This window comes from Microtus pennsylvanicus, chromosome 7, assembly GCF_037038515.1.
Source record: "Microtus pennsylvanicus isolate mMicPen1 chromosome 7, mMicPen1.hap1, whole genome shotgun sequence".
NCBI classification, from domain to species: Eukaryota; Metazoa; Chordata; class Mammalia; order Rodentia; family Cricetidae; genus Microtus; species Microtus pennsylvanicus.
In genome coordinates this window covers 50158903-50181438 of record NC_134585.1, presented here as the reverse complement: position 1 = coordinate 50181438, position 22536 = coordinate 50158903, and the positions used below count along the sequence as shown (strand labels likewise).

Genomic DNA, 22536 nt, shown 5'->3' with positions numbered 1-22536 from the left:
TAGCAATAAGACTCCATGTGGATTTATTTGGGAGCTGGGTGACCCCAGAAGAGTTAAAGAGCAAAGGAATAAAAGCACCAACACCACTACTTCTCTAATGCCCATCTGCCTATCTATCCACCTACCATTTACCTATCTATTAACTATCAGTCTATCATGGTGGGAGGGGCACATGCCTTTGGGTACATGTTGAATTTTATTTTTAATAAAATGTGTATGGGCATGTATTAATTATGCATAATAATGGATTTGTACTTGAGGCTTTATTCATGCATACAATGAATTCTGATTATGCAAATCCTTTTTTCTGGGAGTGTAGACATCTACTATCTTTCAATTACTATCTCACTCAGGATGAAAATAGTAAGAGTTAATGTTAATATTCTCAGGTGAATCCTTGCCAGCGGGTTCTATTCAATCCTTTGTGTCTCTTATGCATTTTGTCAGATTGTCCCCCACATTTCCTTCTTTCTTTCCTCTCTTTCTTTCCTTTCTTCCTGCCCCCCTTCATCCATTTCTCTTCCTCTGTTGGGTATATTTCTGAGTATATAGCATGCCTATGACATGCCAACATTGTTAGAGATGGTAAGCAATTGCTTTAGTTTTGTCTTAATTTCTGTTAAACGGAACAAGAACACTTCAATTCCAGAAATTCCTATTTATGTAGGGAGACACACTTCTTGGGTTGAGGAGGAGCGAGCTAATAGGATAAGCCTATCCCTTATCCTTCAAAGGTATTTCTAGGCCATGGTTATCCACAAGAATCCTTGTTTATATTCTGTAGCTTCCTACACAGTTCCCAGCCCTGTTCTAACGCAGGGAGTAAACTGACATTTCCATTGCCTAAACACAGGCTGTTATTTGTTAGAGCCAGCAGGGCAGGTGAAATACATCAAGCAGCTTTGCTTAGAGGGATTCCTATGTGAGGCGTGCCATGCAAATCAACGACAGTGAGCGAGCGGGGCCGGTGCTCCCACGGCAGCCTCCTGGTAATAATGACTGTGGTAGGACCGCCGCTGCGGGCCAGAGAGCCAGATGCTTGGGCAGCACTGAAGATAGAGTCAAGTCTCCTATGAGCACGGCCCCTTCAGGGGCACCGTGCTATAAAAGCTTCACATTGAAGATGTCTTGTCTATTTTTCACAGAGGCGAGGATATCGGGCGTGTGGAAGACAATGACCCCTGCCCTTTGGTTGTACGGCTTGGTGCTTCTTCTGCCTACAGAATCCTGTAGGATATTATGCCAGGTACAAATGGGGGAGAGTGGGTGACAAACGGACAGAGAATGCTTCAGTCGCCAGCTCCGAGGGCTGAAGTGTTAAGGGGAAGGCGGGGATGAGGTGGGCCAGCACAGCTGAAGAAATGACAATGACAGGTGACAGGAAAGACCGCCTTGCTATGAACTTGTCTCACATTAATTTGCCAAATCGGTTCTGAAATCCAGTGAAGCTAATGTAATTCAAGGGTAAGATGCCTCACCCCCATATTCTTGGCGGTGACTCTTTTGCTTCACACTGAGGGTTGCTGCGGTTCCCCGAGGCTGTGAGTAGTAGCGGTAGGGAAGGTTGCCACAGTGCCCAGGAGATGCTAGAGATATTTAGTGGGCAGGACCTCAGAATGATTTGGCACAATGAGGCAACATCTCATTCAAAGTGGCAATAGCATTTCCTTTTAGAATCTTGGCAGAAGAACAGGGTGGAGTTTATAGTAAATTACTCTTCTAGTATGTAGGGCCAGTGAACCCTGTGACTCTCTGTGGAAATTTTCCCTCATCCTGGGCTTTAATTTTCCTCTTATTTATTGAAAAGAAGGTGTGAAGGAACATGGTGCTATAAAAACATCGAAGGGACGATTTTAAAGTATTATTTTGGGGGAGAGCACTATTATTTGACTGTGGGACCTGGAAGGTTGTCTTGGGACTCACGGGTGAAGCTCTTATCCCTTACTTTATAGACAGTGGGACTGAGGTTGGTGATGAAGGAATGACTTCTTATGAGTTAAGATGAACAAGAGCCTCCTTAGGCAAGAATGATCTTGGAAATTTTGTCCTGAGTTTTCCAAACAACATTGGCCACCTAATTAGCTTGGCCTTCTTCTTTGTGATTCCCTTCATTGTAACCCTGATTGAAACCTGATTTCTGAGAGAGATTATAGGAGCTATGGGAAGATGCCCATAGCTTGGTACTATCTTTGTTTTTTCATCTGCATGGGAGACAGTTGTTATTGTTACTGTTGGGGCTCACCCTGCCTGGAACATTCTATCCTTTTCTTCCATTGTTTGCGTTTTTGATCCTCAAAGCTGCCCGGTGCTACCCCTCTCCTTACTTTCGCATAGGTAAACATGCCCACCGGGAAGTTCTCCAGTATAAGCGGGGCAGGTTAGTGTCTGCCTTTCTGTCTAGAATGAGGTTGAGGAATGCTAATATTTGGAGGTAAAGTCACTCACCCTGGATGTTACCTAGACATGAACTGACCAGAAGGACCAGGCATGATGTACCTAAGGAGGCTAACTGGGCTGAAGCAAATCAGGTCTTTGGTGTAGGAAGGCAGACTTTCTGGAACCTCTTGTTGGTAGCAGTGTAAAAAGGCAGACTTTCCAGAACCTCAGTAGCGTAAGAAGACAGACTTTCCAGAACCTCTTGTCAGCAGTGTAAGAAGGCAGACTTCCCAGATCCTCTTGTTGACAGCATCCCATGTCCTGCCCACACACGCAATTAGTCACCCGTGCCTTCTCTGGAGTGTTTAGCGACCAGGCATCCCCCACAGTTGTATACTGCAGATCATGGTCATGTCAATACTGGCTTTAGGTGACTCGAGAGGCCCTCACTTCCTGCCACACATCCCTGCTGGCTCTTGATCTGGTGCCTGACCTTTGGAAAGAGCAATGCTGAAGGAATCAGGAGAACAGATTCTAATGTCAGGAATAAGAAGAGTTCCCTGTGTGGCCTTTTTCAGGTCACCTTCTCTAGAACAGTCTCTGCATTCTTATTCATAAAATAAGGAGATCGGATGGACTATCTACACAGCCTTCAACATGTCTAGAAATATTATTGTAGTCTTCCAGTTTAGTGCAAGCGATGCAGCTTTTTGACTGAAACCTTAGGGGTTTGTTCCCATGAATAAAAACGAGAGGCCGTCATGCACTGGCGAGTCCAAGGAATCCTGTTTCATGAGTTCCTCAGTGACACCTCAGTTTTGGAGAGACCTCACTCAATTCAGAGTCTCCGTAGCTTTATTTCATAGAAAAAAACAAACAAACAGGGAATATTTATTATTGTTTTCAATAACATGGAGAAATATAACATTTTTAATAAGAAAAGAAAATGAATACCATGTGTCTGCCAAACAACAATGTCCAGAAAATGTCTTCCCTAGTCGCTAGAATCTTGAAATAAAAGTTGGAGCCATGGATAATGCTCTTCCCGGCCACAAGAGGGCACTCATTTCACTCAGAAATAGGAAGACTGAGTTTGCCTCTTTTCCCATACACACGTTAATATACGCACACCTGTATTTGTGAACGTACACATGCATACCAATGTGTTATTGCACAAGTGTACATGCGTGCAAGACCTTGAGTTATTTACATGAGGGAAAGGAAGACAATGCACAATTATGTTTTTAAGGAACTTAAATTTTAATTGAGAAGTTAGCATGAAAAAGAGAAGAATGGTAGCAGGAAGGTGAGTCAAGGCTAGGCAGTGCTGTGTAGGTAGCCAAGGCTAGGCAGTGCTGTGCGGGTAGTTGAGGCTAGGCAGTGCTGTGCAGGTAGCCAAGGCTAGGCAGTGCTGTGCAGGTAGCCGAGGCTAGGCAGTGCTGTGCCAGTAGCCGAGGCTAGGCAGTGCTGTGCGGTAGTGTGGGTAACAAGGCCTTCCAAAGGCAGAGGGAGAGCAGCGCATCCAGAACACCATCAGAAAAGATCACTCAGAAGGGAGAAACATGAGCTCCATGGAATCACTGGTCAGTATCAGAATAGTAACTGCTGCCCAACCACAAGCAGATCTCACACTTTTAAGGGCGACCCCAAGGGTTTCTCATGGTCAATTTATTTATTCCCCCATAAAAGCCATAATGCCTGTTCTGCCTACAGATGGGGTAATGGAGGCACATACTGGTGAGTGGTCCTTCTTAAAGGACAGTTCAGGAATTGAGCCCAGGTGGGTTGGTGGTCTTTTCCTAGGCCACGTTCTCAGGACAGCCAGATATGCATGGGTGGGTGGGGTGGGGGGCACCCCTTAAAGAAGAGTAACACAAAATACAAAATGAAAGTGAGCATTTTTTTTTAGAATGAGAAAATGAATCAAAATAAATTTTAAAGAGAATTGCTTAAAGAATTTGTAACCAGTAATTGCTCAACATTGTTCATTCATGCAGTAAAAATAATACTGGTAATAATAATTCAGGAGCTGTACTTGCATTTTCTAACATTGCGCATGCTAAAGAATTTATAATTTCTGTGATATAGAGAATCAAAAGATCATTCTTTCACTTTTAAATCTTTTCTAAATACTTATTTTATGTGCATGGGTGTTTTGACTGTATGTACATCTACACTCCATGTGTGTGCCTGGTGCCCTAGGAGGCCCTGGCACGGTGGTTACAGAAGGCTGTGAGTGCAGTTGGGTCCTGGGAGCTGAACCCAGGGCCTCTGGAAGAATAGCTGGTGCTCCTAGTGAGCTGACGAGGCGTCTCTTCAGCCTCCCATTCTTCCCTTTTGCATTGCCCTACACTTCCCTCGTTGCTGCTACTGTGGAATAACACTGCTTAGTTCTCCACTGTGTTAATAGCAGTTTTATGTAAATATACAGGATTGCTATAAAAGTCAGGGATACTTCCAGCTTCTTTCCACAGAGCTGTAAGATGTCAGGGCTCTTAACATCTGTTGTTGTATTGTTCTGTGGCCACCTGTGAATATTTTGAATTAATGACACTTAAGGGTTGATGTTCTTATAATCTAGAAGTGACTGCAAACTATATACATAAATCCTACTAAATCCAGTAAAATGTATTCCTCACTCAACTCCTTGTCTTGATGTCATCAACAAATGTGCCACTCTGGTGATACCGAAACAGGACAGTGTGTGAAGGGGGAGGGGTGAGAGACAAAAATGGTAACCTCAACAGATGGAAGGCAGTTAGAATATTTTGTCTTTGAAAATACAATAAATATGATCATGTGAACATGTGATCATGTGGTATGACCTTCTCCCGGGATTCAGTGGGGCCCATACAAGAGAAGTAAGTCTTCATGAGCTTTCTAGTAAACTTCCCTCTGCCCATGATGTGATTGATGTGCAGACTAGAGACTGTAGTGATACAGAATTATGACTGGGAGGCAAGGACCATCCCCCTGCCTGGCACTGGGGGGAAAAGTAGAAAGACATGTCATTGGACCATATACAACATCTGGGCTTTCGGTGGTTGTGTTTGCGTCACAGCTGACTTGGATATGGTTGTTTGTCTGTGATTAAAATGAACCAGTGGTATCAACTGTTGACATTTGATTTCGTTGAGAATTTTGATTTTCTCTTTTCAGGCCACCAGCAAAAGCAAGGTTACGGTGTTGTCCAGGCCACGTGGTATGTTGGTAGCAGTTGCCAATCACATGGAAGTTTTATCATCTGTTGTGACAGCAGGCCATTCTCAACCCTCTGGCTCACGAAATGAGAGATGGTTCACCTTGATAGATGACATTTGTCCTTTCCTTACTTACATGCAAATCCATTGCATCTTTAGCCCCAGCCATATTCGTATCTTTCCAGCATCCTCCGCTCTACCGTGTCTCAGACTTCTTGGCTGTGAATTCTCATTGGGCTAATTCAAACCATGGCAGTGACAAGAATAGGCCTCATTGACCATGGAGCTTGCTATAACGTTCCAAACTAGAGGTGACATGCATATCTCTAGGACTCCGAGGAGGTCTTTTGGGGGGTTTTGTAGGTGTGTGAGGGGAGGGTGGCTCAGGAGAGAAACCCATGTGTTCTTCCCTCTTATTTGATGGGAGGAGTTTATACTTGAGTCGGCTTTAAACACTGGAATGTGGCATGTCGTTCTGTCAGGAAGAACAGGATCCTGTTTCACAACTATGGAATGACTGCTAATCCATTTCTGATCATCAATCTTACTGAGAAAAGATACCCATGTGTATATAATTGTTGTGCTTTTGCCACAGAGACACCTTATTGACTGGCTGGGCGGCCACGACCTCAGACCTTTCTATCTGATATGGATGCCTTGCCTTTTATTTCCCCAGGTGTATGTGAGGGTGTCTGTAAGGACAGTGATGCCCCCTGCTTTCAATCTTGCCCTCCAAAAAGTGAGGGCAGCATGAAATTTGCCTGTAAGGCCAAGAAATGGCACAAAGTTACTGAAACCTGCCACACTCTGAATGCCATGAACATGTTTGAGGTAAGGTCCTTTTCTCCTCTATCATGGATTCTCACGAGGCCTCTGAGTGAAGTGGAGCTTCAGATGGGATCATGAGGCCCACTTAGGGGAAGAGACAGGCTTCCACGCTAGCAATGGGTTGTGAGTCCATGAACTCATAAACACCGATCTCTTCTCTGCGTCCGAAAGTCAGGGCAGTGTATCCTGTTCCCTGCATGACTTGAGGGAACCTGGCCATCTAGACAGAGCAAGGAGAGGCATCCAGAGCTGTCACAGTTAAACTAGAGTCAAACATCTTTGCCTTCAGTCCTCAAAATACCCCAAAGCTTTGGTACTCATAGTGTACTTCGCTGACTAGTAAGACCCTCTAAACTTGTTAGACCCATGAATTCTGGGCTGCCCCCCAGACTTTGCTAGGTGAGAAGCTGTACTTCCATCAGGACTTTTGTATGACTTGGATGCCTGCAAAAGCCTCAGGCTTCCTGGACCTGGAGTTTCAGGCAGCTGCAAGCCACCTGGTGTAGGTTCTAGGGACGGAATCCCGAGTCCTCTGCAAGAGTGGTACCCACTCTTAACTACTGAACCAAGTCTCCAGCTCCTGCTAATTTTAAACAGCACAGTCTCTTGGTTCACCTCTTGATAATGTAAAAATAAGTTAAATGTCAATAGGAATCCATTTAAACCTACAAGATAGACATGAGATGTACATGCCCAGGAAGTGTCTGAAGTGATGCGGTAAAGGAAAGAGTTGATGTTTGAGCAGACAGCACTAGAGAGCCGTCCCTTGAGGAATTCAGACTTTCATTTTGTTTTATACATCTTGGTGCTGATCAAGTTATTCCACCCTAGATGCCTCTATGAAAATGAAAAATGAAAGCATTTTATGTGATGTGCAATTGTATAATGGGGCTTTCTTAAATTCTAGTAAAAGTACCTTTGTATTTGTTATGAACAAATAAAGGATTTCTTTCCTTTGGTCCTGTTTCAGGAGGATGAGGAATTATATTCAGTTCAGTCCACTGAATCGACTATACTTCTACATGATGATTCACGTAGAAAACCTCAGACCATAACAGATATGCTGATGGCAAAGTGTCCCAAGGATTTATCTTGCATCATCAGAAGCATTCAGAAGTCTCCCCAGATGCCAGGGAACATTGCTATGGTGGTAGATCTCTTACACAATATCTCCACAGTCCTAACCAGAGAGGTCAACGAGGAAAAGATGTGGGTGAGTGGCCTTGCAGATCAGCCAGCGTTATCTCTTTGGGGGAGGAACTTAGGTTAGCTGGAATACCCTCTGAGCTTCCCAGGGATTGGAAACCATATTGCCCTCTCGGTATTTCTAATGTGCCACGTAGCACGTGCTTAATGAATCTTATGGAAGGAAGAATAATAAACAAAAGAATAATTCACATGCCATGTCAAGACATATTACCAGAGAGAGCTCTTTTTTTTTTTAATTTTTCCCCAGGGTCTGGGTCTGTGATGGGTTGAATCTGGGAGGGGCTGAGTCCATGAGAGGTTGAGCCTTTGAAGGGTTTATTCAATCCCGGCTAGAATCTGTGAAGGCTCAAGGCTGTTTGTGATGGATTCCATGGTTGCCTTAGCCTTCAAAGCTCTGGGTCTCTGAGGACTTGTGCCAGAGAGGATGAGTCTGTAGTGGGCCAGAGTCTGCTTTCCTAAAGTGCACTCAAGCTACTGAAATTATTGAAGAAACACTGTGGGTCGTGCACAAAGGAAGATGTACGTTCCTTTGCGAATTAGAGAACAAGTTGTTAAAACAGGAAGCAGAATAAGTGGCCAAACCTTTGAACTACAGAAGTGTGAAATGAAACTGGATTCATTTCTTCATGGTTTTGGTGCTTAAAGTAGGGAGGAGTGAGGGGTGATTCAACCCTGTGGTCATGTTCCAGTTTTCAGCATAGTCCCACACAGGATCTTGTAACCCTCTGGGACTAACAGATGTCAGCTACGTTACGGGCACTCAGAAAGGGCAACTGAATGATGGGCTTTGCTCAGGAGTGCAGCAGAAGTGGTGGTAGAAAAGAGCAAGTAGAAGCTGCTCACCTTGTCTCCCAGGATGACATTGAACAGAAAAGAGGAAAGAAAGACAAGGAATTCCTTTAAGATAACTACCATTCTCTAAATGCTATCCAAGGGTCTCTCTCTCTCTCTCTCTCTCTCTCTCTCTCTCTCTCTCTCTCTCTCTCTCTCTCTCTCTCTGTGTGTGTGTGTGTGTGTGTGTGTATTCATGTGGGTGTGTACTCTGTGGACAGGTATTCTTTCGCGTAAGGTCAGAGAGTGGTGTCAAATGTCTTTTTCAGTTTCTTTCCACTTTATTTTTTTGAGACAGAGTCTCTTGCTGATCTTGGAGATCATTGATTTGGATATGTTGACTGACCAAATGAGCATCTGGGGTTTACTTGTCTCTGCTTCCCTAGTGTTGGGATTACATATGTTTCACAATGTCTGTCTTTAACGTGGGTGCTGGGGATCTGAGCTTGGGTCGTCATGCTTGTATGACAAGAACTTTAGTGACTGAGCTGTTTTCTGAGTTCCTGTTCAACCTTCTGACGTTGTAATATGGTATTGTCATGTAAAAATGTGTTGGGCTGCATTAATATCTATTATGGTATGCATGCAGTATGTGGGTTACAAGCTGCAGGTAAACTTAAGCTTTACTGTGCAAGCAAGTCACCTAGGGGTTAGTTAAGATACTGAATAGGGCTCATTGAGTTTGGGGTGGCATGTGTGAGCATTTTTAAGGAGATCTCTGGGAGTGCCTATGCTGCTGGCTAGAAGACTATACTTTGTAAAAGCAAGTCTTTTATGTATTGGAAGTTTCAAAGAGTGGCTTACCACTAACGCCAGTTCTTCTTTGACAGAGTTACAGCACCATGGCTAACCATATTCTTAACAGCACAAGCATATCAAATTGGACCTTCATCCAAGACAGAAACAGCAGCTGTGTCTTGCTCCAATCAATCAATTCATTTGCAAGCAAGCTATTTGTGAAGGACCATCTCATCAACATATCACATGTCTTCATTCATACCCTGGGCACCATCATGTCCAGGGACAGCCGCGGGAGGAATTTCACTTTCTCAATGAGAATTAATGACTCGGGAGATGAAGTCACTGGGAGGGTACTGCTCACAACTGAAGACCTGCAGAAGGTTCCTTCTCCTTCCCAGGTCATCAGCATTGCCTTCCCAACTCTCGGGGCCATCCTGGAAGCCAGTCTTTTGGAAAACATGACCGTGAATGGGCTTGTCCTGTCTGTCATTTTGCCTAAGGAGCTTAAAAATATCTCATTGATGTTTGAAAAGATCAGCAAGGCAGAAGGGAGGAAGTCCCAGTGCGTGGGCTGGCATTCCCTGGAGAGCAGATGGGACCAGAAAGCTTGTAAGCTGATTCAAGAAAATTCCCAGCAGGCTGTTTGCAGGTGTTGGCCAAACAAGTGGTTTTCTTCCTTCTCCATTCTCATGTCACCTGATACCTTGGAGAACCCGGTTCTAATTTATATCACGTACATAGGCCTGGGCATTTCCATCTGCAGCTTGATCATCTGCCTGTTCATTGAGGCCTTAGTCTGGAGTCAAGTGACAAAGACAGAGATCTCATATCTGCGTCACCTGTGTATTGCTAACATTGCAGCCACCTTGCTGATAGCTGATGTGTGGTTCATTGTGGCTTCCTTCCTCAGTGGTCCAATATCCCACTACAATGGATGTGTGGCTGCGACCTTTTTTGTTCATTTCTTTTATCTGGCTGTGTTTTTCTGGATGCTTGCCAAGGCTCTCCTTATCCTCTATGGAATTCTGATCGTGTTCCATACACTGCCCAAGTCATTCCTGGTGGCCTCTCTCTTTTCAGTGGGCTATGGCTGCCCTTTGGTGATTGCTGTCATCACTCTTGCTGTCACGGAGCCTGGAAGAGGCTACCTTCGCCCTGAGGCCTGCTGGCTTAACTGGGACATGACCAAGGCTCTCCTAGCCTTTGTGGTCCCAGCTCTGGTCATCGTAGTAGTAAACCTGATGACAGTCACACTGGTTATCATCAAGACCCAGAGGGCTGCCATTGGCAGTTCCATGTTCCAGGAAGTAAGAGCCATCGTGAGGATCTGTAAGAACATCGCCATCCTCACGCCACTGCTGGGGCTGACCTGGGGATTTGGAATAGGCACGGTCATCAGGGGTCACTCTCTGGTCTTCCACATTATCTTCTCCTTACTCAATGCATTACAGGTAAGTCTGGATGCTGTGGGAGAATCTGAAGTGGGATGGTCTGTGAAGCTGTTTTGTGATCAGGAGCCCATGGTACCATGTCTCATGCAGAAGACGATGGAACAGAGATATATTTTGTTTCAGAAAGGCCTGGATTTGAATTCTGACCCTCTTATTTACAAGGGATATGTAGCATGATCTTTGCATGTCTAGTTATGATAAGCATGTTTTTCTCATACAAAAGAGACTGCTACTTTCTAGAGGTGCTCAGAAAATGAAGTATGAATCTTTTCGAAACAACATATCCTTAGACCCAAAGTTTATAGTCAAGATACATTTAAAATATTATGTTGATTTAGCTTAGCAGCCCCCAGAATCAAATATCTCTCTGTACCTAGCTCATTCACAATAAAAAAATCAAAGAAAACACAATAATATACATAATCCAGACTCTCTGTGTATAGCCCACATTTATGTGGTTTATTTTTCTTACTCTATTATTTTTTCACAAGTTTAATATTTATTTTATTATCTTTACTCCTTTAATCTATGACTGTCTGTACACTTTTATATTATAACTGTCTATGCTCTTTTTCTTCTCTCTCTTATTCAACACTGTGACCCATTTAGAGGTCTTTTTCATCTGAATCTATCTTTGTTGAATATGTATCTATAATTATTTTTTTGACCAGGAGAGCCTTTTCTTTTAAATGCTAAGCAGGTATGGCTAGGACTAACTCTGTGGCCCTACCTGTTGGCTCTGCCCAGTTCAACATGGCAGAGGCATGTTTACTGCCAGCTCTGCAAGCCATTCTCTCTGTCTCAGCTCCAGGAACACAGCAGGTCAATGTTTCCATTAAGTAATTTGTAACACACTGCTCACAGATCTCATTTAACGCTCAGCCTTCTGAAAGAGCCAGAGCTGTTCATGCAACTAACATGAACCAGAAAGCTGCCTTCTTGAAAGTATGGGAGTTTTTGCTCCTATTGCCGAATCAGGAAAACCTCTTTTAAAGGAGCTGCAGGTCCCCTGATCACTGCCAGCAAACAGAGCCCATCTGAAAAAAAATGCGGCTACCAAGAAACTGTGCTAAACTCTATTTTGTGTGTGTGTGTGTGTGTGTGTGTGTGTGTGTGTGTGTGTGTATGTGCACGCACACACTCTCAGGTTTTATGTGGATGTAGTCAGCCCATGTTGGCATGCCAATTTATAGGCAGAAGCTGCTTGTTTGTTTCCCGGCCTCTCAGACCCAAAATAATCACACAGAAACTATATTAATTAAAACAGTGCTTGGCCTATTATCTTAGGCTTCTTATTGGCTAGCTCGTATATCTTAAATTAACCCATTTCTATTATTCTGTGTATTGACATAAGGCTGTGGTTTACTGGGTAAAGTTCCAGTGTCTGTCTTCTTCGGCAGTTACATGGTGTCTCTCTGACTCTGCCTTCTTTCCTCCTCTATCTGCTTGGAATTCCCACCTTACTCTATTCTGCCCTGCCGTAGGCCCAAAGCATGCTTCTTTATTAACCAATGGTAATAAGACATAGTCACAGCATACAGAACGGAATCCCACATCACACCACCATGTACCATGTATGGGGTCCTGGACATTGAACCCAGGGCTTCATGCATGCTATGCAAATGCTGTACCAACTGAACTGTATCTCTAGCTCTGTGTTGTTACTACTTAGAAAGCTAGCAATCACCTCTTCTAAAATTTAGACTCAGATTGGAGGTTGTATTGTCTGCTACTCAGCTACTCAGAGGTTTGAGACAGCAGTGCATGCCATCTTAGGTGAACCAGGCAGGTTACAGCAGAATCTTCAAGGGCATTTCTCACACTTTTATGGATGAAGCAATGTTCACGGTTTCATTTGTATCACTGCCAAATTCTTTCTGCATGCTTATACAAATATATGCTGAATATAAGAATTGAAGACTTATGTGCATGATTATGTACCTGTTAGGCATGCATGCCTCCAACATTCCAAAACTCAGGGTTCTGTAGACTGTGCTCTACCCACTGAACTACAGCATAGCAATTGTGCGATTTTCCTTCTCACTCAAAGTTATATCTCAGTTTTCCACTGATCTAACATATAGGTCTATTTAATGTCTAAATAGTACTTACATTTAACATTTTCCTTCTTGAAAATTACATACATTAAATATACAGGTTGCAATCAATTAAAAAGAAAGTTTCTAGTTTATTAAAGAGCTATACATTTTTTTTGGAATGTGTAGAGTGACCAGTAAAAGTATTTCCAAATATATGTTTACCAAGTTGGTAACAGAGACTTCAAATCAAATATCTACTCATTTTCCTCATTTAAAATGTGAATACAAATGATTCACTTTTTATAGCAAATATTTTGATGCCTTGGAGAGCACTGTTAATAGTACGAGGGCACATGTAACATTTTAAACCTTGGCTATTTTTTATATTTCTATAGAAAGTGTATTGTAGTCTAGATTTATAGCAGTGTGAGAAATTGTCAGCTCATTAAACATTTTTACAAAGCTAGTCATGGATAGGGCTGAGGTAATACCCCTGTGTTTCTAACTTTCAGCTCAGCCAATCTACAGGCTACTCTTCGTAAACCCTTACTACACACCTGTCTCACTCCACTCACACCACAGCAGCGCCTTTCTGTGCTCCCCTCAGGCTACCTGACTTGTGACTCTTGTTTTGGAGTGCACTGTGAGTGCCTGAGTTTTGATACTGTGGGCATTTTCACTTGTCATAGGATCAACTTGAAACTCAAGTTATTTTCTGTCTTTACTTCTGGCAAGGAGAAGGATGAAGTCATTGAGATGGCAGTACCTATGAGGTTGTGGGCAGCTGCCAACCAGTGTGGGTGAGGGCTAGACACTGGGATGCGAGAAGGCAGTGCTGTACTGACTTGTGCTGGCTCATGGAAGCTGACTTATAGTTTAGGAATATTGTGAGCTGGTTATAGATAAAGCCATCAGTAAAATTCAGTGACACAGATGGACAAGGAAATGAATCACATTAAAAACAACAGTCTTTTATTCCCCGCACTTCTTTGTTTGTCTGTTTTGATACAGCCTTTGCCTATCTCTGTATCAGGGCATCCTTGAGATGCTCAGTAATGAGGAAAGGGAGCAGAGCCATGGATCTTCTGCAGTCAGATACCATCCGCAGCATGGGAAGCAGCAGCAAAGGTGGGGCTTAAGGTTAGCAGAGATGAGGGGGCAGCTGAAGCTGACTGAGCAACAGGCTGGAGGGCAGAAGATACAGGAGACAAGCCCTTTCAAAATAAGGTTTTCCCCGATTAGAGTCCTATGGAAATATCTCTACTAATTGGGGTGCTAGCCAATCCCTTTACTGTGGAAGAATTAGTGTGTAGGCAGTGGCCGCCTTGGGTGTCATTGTAGCTGCTGCCTCTTCCCTCCTCTGTCTTCTCTGAGAGCCTCTGTGGCCTGGCTGGGACTTTGAGACACCCTCATCTCCCAAAGATATTTTAGTAGGAGAACAAAGCATTGTAGACTAAAATCTGGATGAAGACCTCAGAAAACAAACAAAAACAAAACCCCACGAATTTGTATAGAAAAAATAGTCTACAGTTGTGGTTTTTTTAGATGTCTTAGTTACTGTTCTATTATTGTGAGGAGACACTATGACCAAGACAACTCTTACAAGGCAGCATTTGCCTGGGGGGCTTGCTTTCAGTGTAGACTGTTAGTCCATGATCATCCCGGCAGGAGGCAGACAGGTGCTGAGAGTTTTACATCCTGACCTCCAGGTTTCAGAAAGAGACAGAGAAATTGAATCTCACATGGGTTTTTGAAACCTCCAAGCTCACCCCAGTGACATACCTGCTCTAACAAAGTCACACTTCTCAATCCTTTCAAAACAGTTCTACTGAACATTCAAACCTATAAGCCTTTGGGGGGGCATTCCCATTCAAATCTACACTAAGTAAATCTCTACACTGGGCCAATCTCATTAATATTTTGATTTTCAAATGCATCGTTAGTACCGACACAGGCTGGTGTCTGTCTGTTCCAAGCATATTCACAAGAGTAATACTTTGAAAACTAATGGTTCATGTCAACCATGGCATGTTCACACTAGAGTTAAAGGCAGGTGTAGGCTTAGGAGTGTGAGAGTTGGTGAGATGGACCAACAGGTTGAAGGGCTTGGTGTGCAAGCCTGACAACCTTAGTGCCACCCCATGTATACATATGGTACTACATACAGATACAATGGTAAGCTTCTGTTACCAAGAAATCTCCCAGAAGATGAGAGGTCAAGACCAGAGAATTGGTCAGAAGCTTGTAGACCAGCTCCTATAGAGAATGCAGTGTGGCTGAAATAAGAGAGACTCCAACACAGCAATGCAGGTGGTCAAAACTGACCACTGGAAGCAATTTTCTGGCTTATACATGTGTGACATGACACCCATCTACATACCCACCATAGTTACATGTCCATAAACTACACACAAACCGACAATAAGTAAAATTCAATAATTGTAAGCGTTTCTAAAATAAGAATTCACACAAATATTCAGTCTGATAAAAATCTCCATGCAGACAAAGCTTGGGTATTTATGGACTGTCTATGGTGAAGAGCATTTGAGTTCACTAGAGGAAGGAATGAGCTGTCTGGCTTCACACTGGTTCTCGTCGTCTCCCATCTGTCAGCTGCATTTTCATCAACTGTGGTAGCAATAGGCTGTCGTCTCACTGCTGAACAATTGACCATGACATCTTTATGGTGTCAGCTGCATTCCTCTGCCTGGGCTCACGTTCAGCTATGGCCAAAGTGACTTAGCAGGGAGTGCCCATAGGGAAGCTCAACTTCTCACTTTCCCTTTCCACCCACCACCCAAGCCACCCAGCATCCAAGAAGTGGGTCGAAAGGATATTGCTGTCTACAGCGTTTTAAAAGTTGTGTTTCTGAACTTCTTTTTCCTCATCAGAAAAATGGGGTTGTCCCTTGAAATTCCTTCATCCAGGGAGGTTTTGTGTTGTGACTAGCAGACAAGTGAAAACAGAAAGACATAACCACAGATGGATCATAGCTGTGGAGGATGGTCTTCGTTTTGCTGATGTGGTCTTCCTCTGCATGGGTGATGTGAGAGGGTTATGGGCAGCCAACTATGCTTACTTTTCCTTGTGCTGTGCAAGTGTGTTTTATTAGCTGCTGCTCAGAGGCTACAAGCCTACACTGCCTTGCATCTTCTCTACATCTTTCTTGAGTACTTATATCTTGAGGGGAACAGCTCCTGTTGAATGAAAAGAATTTTCATGATGTTCAACATGAAGTTCCTAAGATCCTCACATGAAGCAGGGGCCTTATTCTGTGTCAACAGTGGTACTCTTTGTTGAGTCACAGGTTTGTTGTTCTTGGTTCAGGCAATATCTGTTGAACCAGTGGGTAGACATTGCGGCCTGAGATTAGGGATGAGCGGAATAAAGCTCTTGTAACAATGATGTGACGAATGTCGTGTTTGGTACTCTTAGCATCATCATTGTATTGTAATGCATCTTCTTCCCTCTCCCTCTTTTACAGGGCTTCTTCATCCTCATGTTTGGAACAATCCTGGATCCAAAGGTATTGTGTGTGAGCCATCCTTGGTTTTCCTGGGTTGCATACTTGACCTGAAATCTGCTGACTTGTGAAGAACACTTATTGAACTTTGACCTCAGGCATCTCTGTGCAGCCCCCTGAAACAGAGCATCATTTAAAAAGTGTTCTGAGATTTTATTTGTGTTTATGTATACGAGTGTTTGCCTGAAATGATGTCTGTGCACTTTTTCCCCTCCTTTATAGAAGTTTTGAATAATTCCAAATGAGATGCGATGTGGGATGTGATGAACCACTTTAATGGTTCAAAAAATAATGCCAAAGCTGTAATTAGCATCCCTGAGCTTGCACAAACTTGCCTCATAGCCACTGGGTTCATGTTTAAGACCAGGGACCCATGCCTGCCAGAGAAGCTTTCCCTCTCTGCCCCTCCTCGTCTCCTGGATTTTCTGTAGCTCACTCCACTTGTTACTGACCCACCGAAAGGACCCAGCTAGCCACTTGTGTCCTTGTCACAGTGTTAGTCACATCCAAGCACACCGCTAACTTCTTGTAAACATTCAATTGCTAACCCGTTTTGTTAAATTTCCAGATAAGAGAAGCCTTAAAGAGTCGAGTAATGTCTGCCAAATGGGTCTCCAGAGCATCAGAGGTAAACACTTTGTGTTTTCATTTGGCAAGGGAATGGTGTAAACCCTTCGGTGTAGAGTTTTTCTGGGTGGGTCCCTCTTTGAGCTGTTTAGAATCTTTATGGAGTATGATGTCTGAATATCAAGGCAAAAGTCAGTTTAGATGTCTAAAGAGGGGTGACAAGGTGGCAGGTGTTGTGGGTGTGAAACAGGAAGCAGGTGACTACAAGGAGCCATGAAAGGAGATGAAGGATCTCGGGCTCCCGCGACAGCTTCCTAGTTCTCTCTGATACTGCTCAGGTGGTCATGGGCACAGTGTGAAAATTCTAGGGATGCACACGCTGAAACCCAATACAAAGGACTTCCTAGGAGCTTGATTAGCAAGGAAGCAGTTGCCATGGTTACCAGAATGGCATAGGCACAGGGCCAGTTCAGGGATGTGGATGTGGCGGAGGTGCTCCAGGCATTGTTGGGGGACTGGACTGTGATATGCCTTTACCTTACCCTCTCTTTCTGTAATTTATAAACTTCATTGTGATGCTAGGCTGTTCTGGGTGAGGGAAGAACTGGCAATGTTTGCATGTTAGCAAAAGGGACTCAGGCTTGACCTCAGCAACATGCCAACAACAGAAGGGAATCTGTGGCTTTGATTTGTCACCTGCCATTCCTCTCTCTCTCTCTCTCTCTCTCTCTCTCTCTCTCTCTCTCTCTCTCTCTCTCTCTCTCTCTCTTCTTTTTCTTTAATTTTAGCCAAACTTTGGTCAACTTCTTAGTCCTTCCCGGGAGATTACTGATTTCTTTATGTTCTCTCCCATCTAAAAAAGGGGGCAAACTTACTGAGAGCAGACATGTCCTCTAACAAGGCTGCACCCCCTAATCCTGTCAAAGAGTGCCACTCCCCGGTGACCAAGTATTCAAACATATGAGCTTATAGGGGCCATTCTCATTCAAACCACCAAAGGCTCTCTTCTCAAACTTGCCCTGATTATTTCAAATCCCTTCTAAAATAGTAGCCTTCGTCCTTTCCTCATGTGTTTTTAGAATGATCTATTCAGGCCACCATAGGGATATTCTGGCCATTGAGGCCTAAGACAAAGAGTCATTTTCTCTATCTCTCTGGTTTTTATGTAAGTCAAAAAGACACCTAGCCCTTCATTACTGTTGATGGTCCAAGTCAGTGGTTTTTGATGTTGGCCGTATCTAAGAAATATCTTGGGAGCTTAAAAATCAAAAGCAAACAAATAAATAAATAAAGAACCTACACCAAACCACAACCCAGGCCTCACTCAAAAATTAAAGCAGAAACTCTCAAGGCTTGAGCCTACACATTTACTTTAAGCTCTGCAGTGATTCTAGCGTGCGGTCAGGGTTAAAAGCCTCTGGTCTAAGTACAACATATATTTACCTTTCATCTTGCATTTCTTCCTTCATTCTGCTCGGCAGCTCTAGGCTATTGCCTGTCATTAGCTTTACCACCCTTGCCCAAGTACAGAAGCAGGGCTACCATCCATTTAGCTGTTCTGCTTTGAAGGCCACTAATCCTTGGTAGCAATCTTCTACAGTCCAGATTTATGTCACCCTTTAAGGCACCTACCTGGACAGGACCAGTCCCAGTTCCCCAACACCCAAGACACCATATGTTACTGTGTTCATTTTGTAGCTGACAAGATGAACTAGCCTACGCTCATGTAGCCACAGATCTGCCAATGTTTAAATGTCTTGCTTTTTTAGACCACACATGTCTAAAACATACACAAAAGGTATAGGGGAACTTTAATGTTGAGGATTTCAGTAGAAAAGCTGTTAAGAAACTGAGGCAGGACACTGGGTTCCTTTCCTTTCCCCCTCTCTATCCCTTCTCCTCTTCCTCCCCCTTTTCTCTCTTCTCCTCTACCCTCCTTTCCCTTCCTCCTCTCTTTTTTCTCCTCTCCTCCTACTGCTCCTCCTTCTGCTCCTCCTCCTCTTTCTTGTCTTTCTCCTCCTCTTTCGGAATTCTCTTGGTGCCAGTTATGGTGGAGCGGGACTCCTTGGGAAAGCCTGTTGCTAGGTTGTTAGTTTTAATATGAAGAGGAAAGGAGGAGGTGATATGAAAGGGTAAAATATTTTCCCATGCCTCAAGTTCTCTGTGTGCCCAGAATCACCGTGATAAGTGCAGACTGATTGGTACCGATAAATGCAATATTTTGTCTTCACCAGGATCTTTCTTCTGAATTCTCTTGTCATCCCACCAAAGGGCCAAGCTAACAGAGCAGCATGCATCCCTACCATGGGAGGTGAGTATACAGCAAGAGAGTCTAGTCTCTAAGCATGCTTCGTGTTTATGGCATTTCTTTGATTATAATTAGAAATAAATTCTCTTGATTCCTGTCTTAACAAGGCACATTTTTAAATCTTAGGTTACTGACTTTTTGTCCCATAAGACAATAAAGCATATCTGAGAAGGCTCCTGACCTGGCCTGGATATGCTTAAGGGGTTAAGTAGGGATCTCCTCTCTTTCTGGCTCTCTCTTCTGCATTTCTTGTTTTCCACTCCTAGGGCATCTTGCATCATCAATATACTGTGGTCCTTTTTCTTTTTTTAGTGTTAAAAGGTCAAGAAATTATGACTGACAATATGGGGGAGACTCCTCAGGGTAGTGATGTAGTTGCTGGACAGTCATAGGGAACTAGAGTTAGAGAAAGGAGCCACAGGAGGAATTAATTCAGGGTCACAGAGAGGGACACAGTAACTCAGGTTTGGAGTATGGCCAACTAGCTGTAGACATGTACAGGCTCCAGAACAACAGTGTAGAAGACAGAGACAAACACACAAGCATACTGGAGCACATATAAATATATTGAAGTACTCACCTCCACGGGAAGACGCACAGAGATGGGAAGTGTCCGCTGAGAGATTGAGGGGTATATAGGGAACTCAGAGAAATGCAGACTGACTCAGAAAGGGTGATATACACACAGACCACGACTCACAGAATGCAGAGAAACAGGGAGACTCAGAGAGAGGCACTGTGGTATGTAAAGGAAGTCTCCCATACCCTACTCCAACCCATCCAGGCTCCAGCAGCCTTCGTGGCCTTGACAGTGGTCCAAGGCCTTGTAGAAAGAAATAGTACTGCTGAGAGGAGTTATAGTTCAAAGGACATGGGTTCAGTTGTGTGTAACAAACACATGCCTCTGTAATCCCAGCACCAGGGAGGTGGAGGCAGGAGGATCACGACTATGACATCATCCTCAATTACATAAAAGGTTTGAGGATGTTCTGTGCTACCTGAGATCTTGTCTCACCCTATTTCCAAAATGAAGTGGTTCATGTTACAGAAAGGCCAGGCTCACAACTCAGCACCTGCAGGGAATAGAGGAGGACAATTTCCTGGGTCCCAAAGAGCCTTCTAGGAAGAGACTGTCCATCGGGCAGCTGGTCACTGTGCAAAGCATTCACATCTTGCAACTTGTATGTGTAAGCTGTGATTTTTCTCTTCTTGACAAGGTTGCTCATTCCTGGAATGGCAGTGCCTGAGGAAGCATGTACTTCATTCCTGTCCTCTTGCCACTGCGTACTTTGACGGAAGCCTCTACCCTGCAGAGCTGATGGAGGAGGGGGTGACACGTGGAAGGCCCCTCTGTCAAAGCTGTTCTGTGCTTCTAAACACGTCTGGCCCACCAACTGCAAATCTACATACGACACACTATGCATCCGCAAGGGACAAGAAGACAAAGTGGGTATCAACAACAGTGCCTCACTGGTGCCTCCACCTCCACACTGCTGGATCATATTTATCATCAGGGAGAAACCTCGGCTTTTCTCAGCAAAGGTGGCCTAGGATGCAATGCGTTGGATTCTAAAGGAGAGTTCTCAAGAATAGTCTCCAGCAGTCGGACTGACTCTAAGTAGCTCCCAGGTGGCTCTGTGGAGAAGGGCGCCTCCTGCCAGTATGTTCTACTTTTTCAAAATCAAACCGATTAGATGGTCAAGTCTGGCTGGGGACTGAATGCAACTTCTTGGACAGTGAACCAAGAGAAAACTGTAGAATGTTGGAATTGGACATGATGTCTGTTTTAAGATGCGGTGGAAAGCTGGAACTGTGAGTCACAGCTCTGCTAACCTGGGCCAACTCTGTTGGTTTCCAGGGCTTCACTTTGTAGGCAGAAGTTTCTTTCACATCTGGTTCTGCAGCCATTTAGTCCCAAATAAACACATAGAGGCTTATATAATCTATAAATTGTTTGGCCTATTAGATCAGGATTATTATTAACTAGCTCTTACAACTTAAATCAACCCATAATTCTTATCGATGTTTAGCCATGTGGCTTGGTACCTTTTCTCAGTGCAGCAGTCTCATCTTGCTTCCTCTGTGCCTGGCTTGTGACTGCATCTCTCCTTTCCTCTTAACAGAATTCTCCTAGTCTGGTTGCCCTGCTTATACTTCCTGCCTGGCTACTGGCCAATCAGCAATTTATTACATCAATATGAGTGGCAAATCTTTACAGTATACAAAAATATTGTCCCACAGTATTCCTCCTTTTCCTCTTTTCAAAACAAGACTCTGAATCTAATCTCCTTTGTTTAGCTTTTTTTCCTGATCATTATCCATAACAACTTGTAACCAACACTCTAAACAAAGACAAACATCCATAATCCATTTATTGGTAATGTGGGCATAGTTTTCTAGGCTACTTCTGGCTAACTGAGAGTGCTGATAATCTTATAGGGACCCAAAGAAAATTTAAGATTATGGTCAAGTCCTGACTGGAGCATTCTGGAGTATTCTGTGAGACTGGATCATCTCAGCTGGCAGTCTTGAGATTGTTCTGGATGTAGAACTCAGAGGGAACTGCAACAGAGATGCTCTGAAACATTGGATTAGCTGGGCCATCAGTTCCCATTGGAGATTTTTCAGGGGATCTTCCTTGATCAAACCTTATTTTTCTTTTTTTGGTTTTTCGAGACAGGGTTTCTCTGTGGTTTTGGAGCCTGTCCTGGAACTAGCTCTTGTAGACCAGGCTGGTTTCGAACTCACAGAGATCCGCCTGCCTCTGGCTCCCAAGTGCTGGGATTAAAGGCTTGCACCACCACCTTATTGTATTATGTATACAATATTCTGTCTGTGTGTATGTCTTCAGGCCAGAAGAGGGTACCAGAACTCATTACAGATAGTTGTGAGCCATCATGTGGTTGCTAGGAATTGAACTCAGGACCTTTGGAAGAGCAGGCAATGCTCTTAACCACCGAGCCATCTCTCCAGCCCAAACCTTATTTTTCTTAATCCAGAATGAATCTATAGCCTCTCATTTCCTGTGGAAACAAACGCAAGACCTTTTTTCCAAAGTAACATTATCTTTTAACTTAAATTTTAGCTCAGTTGGTAGAGCATGAGACTCTTAATCTCAGGGTTGTGGGTTCAAGCCTCACATTGAGTGCAAAGTGTAAAACAAATTAAAAAAAAAACCCAGAGTCAGATATTGGGGTTGAACCTGAAGATCAGAAAAGCAAAGCAGCTAAGAAATACTCAGACTGAAAAAGCAATCCTGCCTCCATGCATCCTCAGAATGAGACTGATTGAGACATATCTCCTCCTGTCTTGTATTCCTCTTTAGTGCTGGGATTAAAGGCAAGCACTACTACTGCCCCACTTCTCTGGTGAAGTAGTGTGGCTACTGGGAATGGAAGTGTGTGTCACCACTGCCTGGTCTGTAAGCCTGACCAGTGGGGCTGTTTTATTTTCTGATCTTCAG

At 43.7% G+C, this 22536-nt stretch overlaps 1 protein-coding gene across 1 annotated transcript; it reads left to right on the top strand.

The window, feature by feature from the left end:
- The first annotated feature begins 1174 nt into the window (after positions 1 to 1174).
- Positions 1175 to 20362, top strand: LOC142853736 (adhesion G-protein coupled receptor F2-like). Its single transcript, XM_075978918.1, has 9 exons — positions 1175 to 1246; positions 5536 to 5578; positions 6253 to 6407; positions 7375 to 7617; positions 9275 to 10636; positions 16160 to 16201; positions 16767 to 16826; positions 19000 to 19076; positions 20291 to 20362. The coding sequence occupies exons 1-8, from the start codon at positions 1175 to 1177 to the stop codon at positions 19045 to 19047; spliced, it is 2025 nt and encodes a 674-aa protein (XP_075835033.1). The 3' UTR covers positions 19048 to 19076; positions 20291 to 20362.
- Positions 20363 to 22536: the final 2174 nt, after the last annotated feature.